Below are 12,830 nucleotides of genomic sequence, written 5' to 3'. Positions count from 1 at the left end.
AATAACACTGAAACTCTATGAAGTGATAGATGACTTCCAAGGGTTACAGTGATAATAAGAGAAGCTGGGGAGAGAAGAGGAGAGCGACTTACTCTCGTTGCAGATGACGCCAGTCCATCCAGGTGTACATTCACAGTATTCTCTGTCCGCACCACACACTGCTCCGTTCTCACAGTCAGCACAGCTCACACCACAGTCATCCCCAAAGGAATCATCTAGACACACTGAGGCACAAACACCCACATAGTCCTGTAAAACCATGGCATGATTTACAGTTTTTGCCACATATGTCACATTGAGCATCAACCAGACATGTATGTAAGCACTGATTTGCTACCTATGTGGCTGACCAGGGTGAGTTCCCCTCTCTGTGCCTCTTCCTCCTGGTCTTCACCATAGGGTGAGTGCAGGGCTGCAGTGTACTGCAGGAGCTGAGGGGGCCGTCGGAACAGCAGATCTGGCAACCTGTGCACTTCCAGATCCTCATCTGCATCATCCTCCTCTTCATCGTCATCCAGGTCACTGTCGTACAGCGCTGCATTGGGACAGACAGACAGGTGGAGAGGAGACACTCAGAACACATTCACATTAATCACATTTACATTACATCTAACTATACTATACTGTATTATACTATACTACACTATCATTTACATTACATCTAACTATACTATACTGTATTATACTACACTATCATTTACATTGCATCTAACTATACTATACTGTATTATACTATACTATACTGTATTATACTATACTATACTGTATTATACTATACTATACTATACTATACTGTATTACACTATCATTTACATTGCATCTAACTATACTATACTGTATTATACTATACTATACTGTATTATACTATACTATACTATACTATACTGTATTATACTATACTATACTGTATTATACTATACTATACTATACTGTATTATACTATACTACACTATCATTTACATTGCATCTAACTATACTATACTGTATTATACTATACTATACTATCATTTACAATACATCTAACTATACTATACTGTATTATACTATACTATCATTTACATTACATTCATCTGAATACTTAAAGTGATTGCATCATTACTATAGTCTGCTGTTAGAAAACCTCACAAATGTCTCTCAGAGTTACGTTTACACGTTTAAAGACAATATATACACATTCACTGTGAAATTACAGAATACTAAAGTATATAGTATAGTATAGTATAGCATAGCATAGCATAGTACAGTATAATATTATGATCAAATAGTACTCACGGATGCAGGCTCTGTGGTCGTGGTCCAGACGGAAGCCCAGTCTGCAGAAACACTCGTAGGTCCCCGGGGTGTTCACACAGTAGTGTTCACAGACAGAACTCTCTGCCAGGCACTCATCAATGTCTGACAAGACCACAGAACAAAAGGAAGTACTTTGAAAATTAACACTGTACTTTTCAAGTGTATTCTATTTCCATTATCAAAACTAGAACAATGAGTTTTTAGACACTGTCAATGCATAATCATCCCTGTCTTATAAAATACTGTAAACTCAATCCAGAGTCAATTTGGACCTAGATAATGAGTGGATAATGGTCAACGTATTGTCCTCTTACCATTGCAGCCACAGCCGTCTGCCTGGAGCCTATAACCAGCCTGGCAGCTGCACTCATAGCCCCCTGGGTTGTTCTTACAGAACTGACTGCAGCACGCCTCCCCACTCTCACACTCATCACTGTCTGGGGAGGTGCAACAAAAGATGATTGTTCATTTGGGCACGCAACGGAAAATATTTAAAGACATTTTGGAACGGAAATTGAAAAAGGGCATTTGAAGTCCTAATAATCCCTACCTGTTTCAGAAAAGGCCCATGTTTGATCTGTTGCTTCTATACTTATCGTAGAGACAGAGAATGACTATAACCAGGAGTTTTCCCTTACCTTCTGACCTGACCAGGAAAAACTCTGGGCTTCAACAATGATGACCCAACAGAGAGTACCTACCAACACAAGTCTTCCTGCCCTCAGCCAGTTGGTATCCTTGATTACAGGAGCAGAGGGGTCCGTTGGTGGTGTGTTCACAGTGGTGGGAGCATCCTCCGTTGTTCTTCTCACAGCTGTCCACGATCTCCATCTCAATACCTGCAAATAGGAGGATACAACCAGTCAAGTGAAGGCTGGCACCCAACAACAGTATCTGTTTGCAATAAACCAAAACATTAGCCATCACTCACACATTAGCTTCACAAGAACATACTACAATTAGGGTCAGATATTTTTCCTTATCATGTCACCTGACCAGGACTAACTACTCCTGACCTTTGTTATAAGCCTACGACGAGGGACCAGACTTCTTCTTGGTCAGAAAAAAACAATTGGCCTCAAATATGTTGCTACGCAACTGTGATTTTGAATGTTGAATTTACTGCTTGTAAAGTTGCTTTGGGTAAGAAGAGCATCTGCTAATTGACTCTAATGTAAATGATTATGTATACTCACGGTAACACTGTTTGCCGTCAGCGCCCAGCTCAAAGCCAGGGTTACACACACAGCTGAAGGAGCCCCGGGTGTTGACACAGCGATGGGCACATATGGCCTGGCCTGAGCTGCACTCATCTATGTCTACAAAAGATAGCATGATATACTGTAAGTCAATAGCGCACAGTCCCATAGCACAGGTAGAGATTACATTACAGGGATCCGTGGAGTAACCATTTTTTATTCGTATGAGGCTATGAATGAGGTTCCGAGGGGGGAAAGTGCTTCTGCTTAAGAAATTGCCTTTTGTACCACATTACATGTGGGTGAGTGACCTTTCGTCATAGTAATGCTAGAGCACAGGCCTGGTGGTGGGCTGCTCTTAGTGATTATGAAGCGTACCGCAAACACACACATGCGCACACACACAAAGGCACGCACGCACGCACACACAGACTGTTGTGTTTAATGAAGTTGCCTGAACCCTATAGCCTTCTAGCCACCCCATGTTATAGTCGTATCATCCAGCCATTGCGTTAATCAGCTTAAGGCCCCACACACACAGTCATGGTTCATACGGCCCACGGAGGGCCGGGTCATAGAGCCTCAGCTCTAATGGCCCCGGGACAAAGGCAACTCTCTGATGAATGCCACCTTTGTTTTGTCCAGGTGCACTGATTTTGGAGAATAACAAGCCTTTACATTACCGGAGTCTCAGTTAAACCACCATTAAAACTCCATGTTCACATGTTGCTTTACACGAGTGTGGAAAAGTGAGAAAGTTCATGAGATGGATAGAGGTGATGGCTATGGTTTTTCCGTGACCAATGAGGGCTAGACTTGCTTTCTTAAGAGGATTCAGGGTGGTGGAGATTTATAGACAAGTTCGGAAAAGTCTCTTTCACTCTAGGACATTTCTGGGAAGGTTGTCTGCATGTAACAGCGTATTGAAATATGAGAACGTCAGTTTGTGTGCGTGTGCGTGTGTGTGTGTGTGTGTGTGTTCGTGTGTGTGGGTGTGTGTGTGTGTGTGCATTTCCAGACATACTTTCAGAAAGTATTCAGACCCTTTCATGTTACAGCCTTATTTGAAATGTCCTCATCAATCTACACATACAATACCCCATAATAACCAAGCAAAAACAGTTTTTTAGAAATGCTAACAAATTTATAACATTTATAATTTATAATATTAACGTAAGTATTCCGACCCTTTGCTATGAGACTTGAAATTGAGCTCAGATGCATCCTGTTTCCATTGATCATCCTTAAGATGTTTCCACAACTTGACTGGAGTCCACCTGTGGTAAGTTCAATTGATTGGACATGATTTGGAAAGGCACATTTCTGGCTATATTAGGTTCCACAGTTGATAGTGCATGTTGGAGCAAAAACCAAGCCATGAGGTCGAAGGAATTGTCCGTACAGCTCAGAGACAGGATTCTGCCGAAGCACAGATCTGGGGAAGGGTACCAAAAAATGTCGGCAGCATTGAAGCATTCCCCAAGAACACAGTGGCCTCCATCATTCTTAAATTGAAGAAGTTTGGAACCACCAAGTCTCTTCCTAGAACTGGCCCGACCAAACTAAGCAATCAGGGGAGAAGGGCCTTGGTCAGGGAGGTGACGAAGAACCCATTGGTCACTCTGCCAGAGCTCCAATGATCCTTTTTGGAGATGGAAGAACCTTCCAGAAGGACAACCAACTTCGCAGCACTCCACCAATCAGGCTTTTAATGTAGAGTGGCCAGACGGAAGCCACTCCTCAGTAAAAGGCACATACCGCCCGCTTGAAGTTTGCCAAAAGGCATCTAAAGGACTCTCAGACCATAAGAAACAAAATTCTCTGGTCTGATGAATCCCAAGCGTCACGTCAGGAGGAAACCAGGCACCGCTCATCACCTGGCCAATACCATCCCTACGCTGAAGCATGGTGGTGGCTACATCATGATGTGGGATGTTTTTCAACAGCAGGGACTGGGAGACTAGGATCAAGGGAAAGATCAATGGAGCAAAGTACAGCGAGATCCTTGATGAAAACCTGCTCCAGAGTGCTCAGGAACTCAGACTGGGGACAAAGGTTCACCTTCCAACAGGACAACAACCCTAAGTACACAGCTAAGACAAAACAAGAGTCTCTGAATGTCCTTGAGTGGCCCAGCCAGAACCCGGACTTGAACATCTCTGGAGAGACCTGAAAATAGCTGTGCAGCGACGCTCCCCATCCAACCTGACAGGGCTTGAGAAGATCTGCAGAGATGAATGGGAGAAACTCCCAAAATACAGCTGTGTCAAGCTTATAGCGTTATACCCAAGAAGACTCGAGGCTGTAATCGCTGCCAAAGGGGCTGAGTTAAAGGGTCTGAATCTTATGTAAATGTGATCAAGTTTGCAAAAACGTCTAAAAATCTGTTTTTGCTTTGTAATTATGGGGTATTGCGTTTAGATTGATGAGGGGAAAAAACTATTTTAAATCTATTTTAGAATAAGGCTGCAATGTAACAAAATGTGGAAAATGTGAATGGGTTTGAGTACTTTCCGATTGCACTGGCTAAAAAATGTAACCTTTATTTATCTAGGCAAGTCAGTTAAGAACAAATTCTTATTTACATTGATGGCCTACCTCAGCCATACCCTCCCTTAACCCGGACGATGCTGGGCCAATTGTGCACAGCCCTATGAGACTCCCGACAAGGTCCGGTTGTGATAGAGCACAGAATTGAACCAGGGTCTGTAGTGGCACCTCTAGCACTGAAATGCCGTGCCTTAGACCAGAGCCACATTTGTGTGTGCTCTTACCAGTGGTGAAAAAAGTACCCAACTTTCATACTTGAGTAAATGTAAACATAATTTAATACAACATGACTTTAGTAAAAGTGAACGTCACCCAGTAAAATATTACTTGAGTAAAAGTATAAAAGAATTGGGTTTAAAATATTCTTAAGTATCAAAAGTAAATGTAATTGCTAAAATATACTTAAGTATCAAAAGGAAAAGTACAATAATTTCAAATTCCTTATATTAAGCAAACCAGAAGGCATAATTAAACTTTTTTTTTTTTTACGGATAGCCAGGGGCACACACCAACACTCAGACATCATTACAAATTAAACGTGTGTTTAGTGAGTCCACCAGATCAGAGGCAGTAGGGATGGCCAGGAATGTTGTCTTGATAAGTGTGTGAATTGGACCATTTTCCTTTTCTGAATTTTTTTTTAAACGTAACGAGTCCTTTTGGGTGTCAGGGAAAATGTATGGAGTAAAAAGTACATTATTTTCATTAGGAATGTAGTGAAGTAAAAGTAAAAGTTGTCAAAAATATAAATAGTAAAGAACAGATACCCAAAAAACGACTTAAGTAGTGTGATGGATAATGTTATGTTGGTGCTTTTCTAATAACCAATGTCTGTGTCTGTGTTCTATGTTTGTGCTCTGTGTTCATGCAAGTGACTGATTGAACGAATCCTCACTATTAGTAGCTGAAATTTGGCTTCCTTAGGCAAGTGCCTTAGGAGAGCAGTTAAAAGTACCCGGATCCAGCTGTTAAGGGAGCTCCCAAATTAAGCAAGGCCTCGCAGTTTTGTTTGCTTTTAACCTATTATTTTTACCACCCACACACCAGCACCCACACACAACCCACGTGTTATGAATATTTATTATGGTGTTAATACTCTGTTTGATTTATGGTGTGGGGTCTTGTAAGGTTAGAAAGGATGCACCTTAAAGGGCACACAAATGACATTTTCTGAAGTTTCTATTGTCAGTTTTGGTTGCACATGTAAATTATCTTAATAAAAGCCAAAATATAAACCTGATACACAAAATGTTTGAAATAATAATGTCTGAGGGACAGGGAAACAAAGACTCACTTAATAGGGCTGACTGACCTCTGACCTCCGTTCTGACTTTCTGGTGAGGCCTGATCACCCTCACTAGAAAGACTGGAGAATTGCATGACATTTAAATGTAATATGGAAACAATAATAATTAGGAAGAGGTTTATAATTTATCAACAGTCCTATGTGTGATTCGGAAAACGAGAAGGAGAGAGACAGAGCGCTGCTCCTAAATGAGGGACACCTGTCTCTAGTCTATTTTACCATTAACTTGTGGGATATAATTAAGTTAAGATTCATCAAGGGTTGTCAGTGTAATTGTATTTGTTATTTTGATTTAACAGGCAGTGCTGTTTTTTTGGGATGTATGGACGATGATGTGAGTCATGTGCCCAAAGGGGGAATTACCATTGTATCGAGTGATATATGAAGAAGTGTATTGCTGTTTTTTTGTTTACTTTGTCTTTGTCTTGTTTCAATAACACATCTCACCAGATTGGGTCTGCTGGAGAGTTGGGATTTCTCCCTCTGACTCCCTGACCCTGTATCTCTGTGGTGAGATGATAGGGGAGTATAAACCAATTTGGGAGGGGGAATAGTTTCAACTGTGTGTTGTTATTCTATTTGACATTTGTCTTAGACATCTGTATTAAGAACATTGATAGTAGTGGTAATAATGTCATACAGTAAATAATTTGTCTGGATTTCCGGAATCATAAATGCCCTAAATCCAACTGCTGTTCTGGTCTGTCCTTTCTTGAGGTTATGGCGAAGGTGACCACAGATGGTATAGAGATGCATGGAATGGATCATTTGACCAAGAACACTGTGAACTTCAACCCCCCTCCCCCTAACCGGCTGATGTAAAAGCAACAATGGCGTTCAGTATGGTCCTTCACCACTTCCACTGTGAGACTTGAGTCCAAACCAGTGTCGTGTCTTTGGCTATGCCAGATTAAGTGATATGACATGCTATTCTATTAAATAATTTTTCTGTCATTAATATTACCTGACTAAGCTAATCGGGTAAATGTAATTAACTAGAAAGTCGGGGCACCACGAAAGAATGTTTATAGAGCTGTTATCTTCCAAATAAACTTAAAGACCTAGTAATCTTTAACATCAATAGCAGTCAATATTTAATCGTCACCTTATTTAATCTCATCTGAAAGTTGTAAATTCTTGGTTATCTTCACGAACCCTGGCTAGCATGTTGAATCAGCTATACAAAGTTTGGTTTAATTTTTATTTACTAAATACCTAAATAATCACACAGAATTACATATAACCAGAATGGATCATACATTGATTACAAATTATGTCATAAAGAAAAACGTCCCTAGCGGACGGAACCGACATGACGGCTGGTTACACAAAGAAAGGGGGTTGGGTTTTGAATGAAAGAGCGGGAAGACTGAGTAACAAAGGGAGAAGCTATGCTATCGTAAATACAGTAGCTTATGCATTCTAAATTGCCGCCCATTTGGAAAAGGAAAATGCAATAAATATTTACTCTGAGCTGCGCTTCGATCGATTGGTTGTAGATGGGAGGCCTGGTTGTCCTTTGAAGAATGTCATCTACAAGACCCTGCTAGGTAAAGTCCCCCCTTATCTCAGCTCGCTGGTCACCATAGCATCCCCCACCTGTAGCACACGCTCCAGCAGGTATATCTCTCTAGTCACCCCCAAAACCAATTCTTTCTTTGGCCGTCTCTCTTTCCAGTTCTCTGCTGCCAATGACTGGAACGAACTACAAAAATCTCTGAAACTGGAAACACTTATCTCCCTCACTAGCTTTAAGCACCAACTGTCAGAGCAGCTCACACATTACTGCACCTGTACATAGCCCACATATAATTTAGCCCTATCAACTACCTCTTTCCCAATTGTATTTAATTTATTTATTTATTTTGCTCCTTTGCACCCCATTATTTTTATTTCTACTTTGCACATTCTTCCATTGCAAAACTACCATTCCAGTGTTTTACTTGCTATATTGTATTTACCTTGCCACCAAGGCCTTTTTTTGCCTTTACCTCCCTTCTCACCTCATTTGCTCACATTGTATATAGACTTGTTTTATACTTTATTATTGACTGTATGTTTGTTTTACTCCATGTGTAACTCTGTGTTGTTGTATCTGTCGAACTGCTTTGCTTTATCTTGGCCAGGTCGCAATTGTAAATGAGAACTTGTTCTCAACTTGCCTACCTGGTTAAATAAAGGTAAAATAAATAAATAAAAAAAAAATAAAAATGTCTGGTGGTAGAATGAATACTTGGTAGTACCGTTATCGTGTGGTAGACAGATACTCTGTCCGTCCTCTCCTAGCCCACGTCTACAGTTAATGCGCTAACGCAACGGCTAGCAGGTATCACTTCTTTAGTGAATAAGAGTTCAAAGTTCATACCAAGTTGCCATACTTTAAGCTCATGCTATATTCTGGCTGGTATAGTCGAAATTCATCCTTCCGGCGTTTAGGTCGTCACCTTCACATTGAAATGTGATGCTAATTTCGTTAGGTTCTTGCTGAGGATGGCTTAGTTCTGTAGGTGGTCTTTGTCCTTTCAACGTGGGGATGGTAAGTCCTCGCGTCCTTGGAACAGGAAGTTACATTTTCATCAACGGGTTTATATAGTGGTGAAAGAAGGGCGTGTTTCATAGTTTACAACCCATGTCTGTTCACTTGGGCGGGGCCTCTGAGTGAGCAGAGTGGTGTTCTTCTGACAAACCGTCCTCTCATTAAGAAGCTAAAAATGACATTTAATCTTTTCACAAATAGTTTCATATTTAAACATTTAAATTGCACAATTCCATTTGAATCTGACAACTAGAATGTGTAGATTTTCCAAGATACAATTTATGTCGTTCTATCATCAGTAATCATGTCTCAGACGCCAACTGAACTGACATCATATTCATTAAGTCCCAACGCATACTTTCAACTGGTTGGATTACCGAAATATAGTTCCGTTTCCCATCTTTTATGACGTCACCAGACTCTCTCTAAATGTTAACAAAGGCTTTACTAGAGTCAACTCTATAGAGTAGAGAGAGAGAAAAGGGGAAAGGTATTTATGGGGGTCATAAACCTCCCCCATCAGGCCAACGTCATGACACCAGCAACCTGTGCACAGCATCCAGTCGAAGCTATCAACTGCCTTTTCTCTCATGTCTTTTCTCTGAAGAGTGCGACATGAGTCCCCGTAGAGTGAGCATGGAGAGAGATCCCGTCCAAACTTCTCTCATGCTGCTGGTGTACTGGTAGGAAAATGTAATGTACTGTAAAGGACAGTGCCGACTACGGTGAGACATTATCAAGGGCCATCCACTTTGAACATGTGCCATTGGGAGGACGAACTGAAACACTATATAAAAAAGAACATGAACAAATGACAGAAGAATGAGTCCCGGGAGAGAGGGGGTAGTCAACCGTACCCAAATTGATTTAGGCTTCTCCAAAATGATTATTTTGGGATATCATGTTGTTTTTGGAGGTCTGCACACTGCGAAATTTATAGTAATTAAGACTAAGAATGCATTGAGATATCAATCTGTCCACAAATGGGGGCTGTGATGATAATAGTTAACGCTAGAAATATCAGATGAATGTACTGTATGTAAATGTGCATTCTGTCAGTATCGGTGTGTGCTAAATTGAAGGTCTTAAATTTAAGTGATAGAACCAACGTGAAGCACTAAGGGCTGTCATTCTAAATTTGGGTTGGATAATTTATCACAAGTTCTAATTATGATTTGGAAAGGTGAGGCTTCTAGAGACAGAGCTATGCCTCTAAAATGTGAGGAGAGCCACTAGATTGTAGCTTGGGCCATCCACCTTACCTCAATCTCATTCTTATCAAGGTTGATCTGAAACTGTTAGAATATGTGCTCTCTCTCTTCCCTGTGAAAGTCAATATGCATATGCCCTAAACCAAATTCAGGAGATCTCTAGAGATGTAGAGAAAATTGGCAACACTAAAACAATTGCATAAATAGGCTCTGCAAAACAGAGGCAGGTCAAGGGGGCACTTGTGCAATCATTGACGATGAATGTTGTACTTCTGTCCCAGATCACTCTTCAAATATGACTGATCTCGCGGAATACATTGCCACTGTTGCTAAGAATAATTCCCCACAACCAGGACCCTTGAAACTTGGTTGGAATCCCTGTTTGGAAGTTGAGGATCCCAAATTGCCAAATGGGCTGCAGCGTGTGTTTTTTTTCTTAGTTCTAAATTGTTATTTAACATGCTGTGTATGTGTGTGTATTTTTGATACAGTCACTCCCGTTAATAGAAGTGTAACCTTTTATTATGATGATAGCATTACCATACGAATTAGATTGTATAACCCAGAATGAAGGGTTTGAAATGATGAAGTGTCTGATTTTATGTGTTGATTTCCCTTACTTTAATAGAAATAGGATACAGAAGTTAAAATCTAAAGCTTACCTTAAAATGTAATGATTATTAACACACATTAACACAAGAGGACGGAATGTGATGGAACATTTTATATTGGTGCTTTTCCAATAACCAATTTCTGTGTTCATGCAAGTGACTGATCGAATTCTCACTATCAATATCTGCAATTTGGCAGTATGCCCAGACCCTTGTTTTGAGAACGAAAGATATCTCAGTTTCGAGGTCTCAGCTTAGAGAGAAGAAGCCTCATGAGGTATTGGTCTGTCACATGCATGACCCAGTATTGGTCAGTCTCATGAATGAGGCAAATGTTGATGATTAACTGATTATGAATGATGAATAAGGGGTGGCAGGTAGCCTAGTGGTTAGAGCGCTGGGCCAGTAACCGAAAGGTTGCTGGTATGAATCCCTGAGCTGAGCTGTCATTCTGCCCCGGTAGGCTATCATTGTAAATAATAATATGTTCTTAACTGACTTGCCAAGTTAAATATATATATTTTTTTAAATAAGCTCAATCATGGAAAAACAACTTGTCTGTATACAGTATAAGATCACTAATGGGACTGCCCCAGTGGAGCTCCTGACTGACATGTGCATTGAGTGGGTTTGAACCTCTCCAGCACGCTGATAATTAACAATGATTGACTTCGAGTGTACCTGTGTAGAATTTCTATGACAGTAGTACTTTCAAGTATTTTTATTCAAGTACTTTACACCACTGGCTCTTACCCTCACAGCCCTGGCGGTCATCGGCCAGCGAGTACCCAGGTCTGCAGCTGCACTCTGCTCGACCATCCACAAAATGACACAGCTGGACACAGCCTGCACTCCTGTCCACACAGGGGTCCCTAACTGATAGACAGACAGACAGACATGGGGCAGACAGTTTTACGTAGTCATATCCTGGTCACGCTATGACTGAAAACGGCCTCCTGTTCTTTATATGTAACTCTTTGATCTCCATTCTAACATAAAGTGACTACTATTGTAAGCTGTAGGGAAGTCAGAGCACCATATCCAATCTAGTCAGGACTCACACTCGCAGTGCTTCCCATCCCTCTTCAGTTGGTAGTTCCTACGACACTCGCACTTGTAGTGGTCGTTGTCCATGTCCACACACTTGTGTTCACAGCCGCCATTCTTCACTGAGCAGGAGTTCACAGCTTCATAGTTGGGACAGACAGACAGACAGACAGACAGACAGACAGACACACTAATTGAACAACACAGGACTGACTGACAGACTAGAGAAAAACATATCTTCATGCTGTAGCAAACTACCTCAAATTAAGATCCTACATCTGTACTTTCGCTAATGTAGTCTTTGATCACCATTTGGTGAGTAAATGTGTAACCCTTCCTAGAGACTGGTCACTAAAATATGAATTCAAAGAAGGAAGAGCCATATTGTGGACCAGCACCGTCTTTTCACACCGCCATAACGGAAACGTGTGATTACAGGAAGCTCTAAAGACTGGAAATTGGATAATTAGAGGTTGCAGGTAATGAGTAACCTTGACTGAGACCTGAATATTGGAGTATTAGCTCTCAATGCCTAAATCAATGCCTAATCATGAGTTGTGCGAACGACCGGGATCAAATCTGGTCTCACATGGTCATTACTCACCAATGCAGGTCCTTCCGTCAGTGTGCATGCGAAAGCCCTGACTGCACTCACAGTGGTAGGAGCCTGCCGTGTTCACACAGGTCTGCTGGCAGCCGCCATTCAGCTCCTCACACTCATTGACATCTACAGAGCAGACCGATGGACAGACAATCAAAAAAATCAAAAAAAGTATTTTAAATTGAGCATTCACTTGAGCCTACCTTGAGTACCATATGGGCGGAGTTTGCACTTTTGCTAGTATTCCATTGGTTCCCTTGAGCCAGGCAAGCAGAAAAAGGTATTCAAAATGATTTCACATACTATTTGAACCCAGGTCTGCAGACAATATTCTCAGACACTTGCTGCAGAACAAATCCATTTTGATAGGAGAAGGTTGTGCCAATGAATTCCCCGTATGGGCATTAATGAACAATGAGGAGTTTTGATGGCATTTGAAGGAATGCTTTATAATGATGGAATACTACACAAACCTT

The 12,830-nt window shown here is 41.1% G+C and overlaps 1 protein-coding gene across 6 annotated transcripts in view; it reads right to left on the bottom strand.

The window, feature by feature from the left end:
- Window positions 1-12,830, bottom strand: part of LOC110507158 (uncharacterized) — an 85,283-nt gene that overhangs the window by 31,835 nt on the left and 40,618 nt on the right. For all 6 annotated transcript variants that reach the window (XM_090224552.1, XM_090224551.1, XM_090224553.1 and 3 more), the window contains exons 6-14: window positions 12,358-12,480; window positions 11,768-11,893; window positions 11,460-11,582; window positions 2,490-2,612; window positions 1,995-2,132; window positions 1,608-1,730; window positions 1,273-1,395; window positions 338-535; window positions 93-224 (exon numbers count right to left, since the gene is read on the bottom strand). In XM_090224552.1, coding sequence (XP_090080678.1) covers window positions 93-224; window positions 338-535; window positions 1,273-1,395; window positions 1,608-1,730; window positions 1,995-2,132; window positions 2,490-2,612; window positions 11,460-11,582; window positions 11,768-11,893; window positions 12,358-12,480 — 1,209 coding nt within the window. The remainder of the gene's footprint in view (window positions 1-92; window positions 225-337; window positions 536-1,272; window positions 1,396-1,607; window positions 1,731-1,994; window positions 2,133-2,489; window positions 2,613-11,459; window positions 11,583-11,767; window positions 11,894-12,357; window positions 12,481-12,830) is intronic.

Source organism: Oncorhynchus mykiss, chromosome 27 (genome assembly GCF_057628025.1).
Source record: "Oncorhynchus mykiss isolate SJ-2025 chromosome 27, ASM5762802v1, whole genome shotgun sequence".
NCBI lineage: Eukaryota > Metazoa > Chordata > Actinopteri > Salmoniformes > Salmonidae > Oncorhynchus > Oncorhynchus mykiss.
The sequence above is the reverse complement of the archived record's forward strand: the minus strand, read 5'-3'. Positions and strand labels throughout refer to the sequence as shown.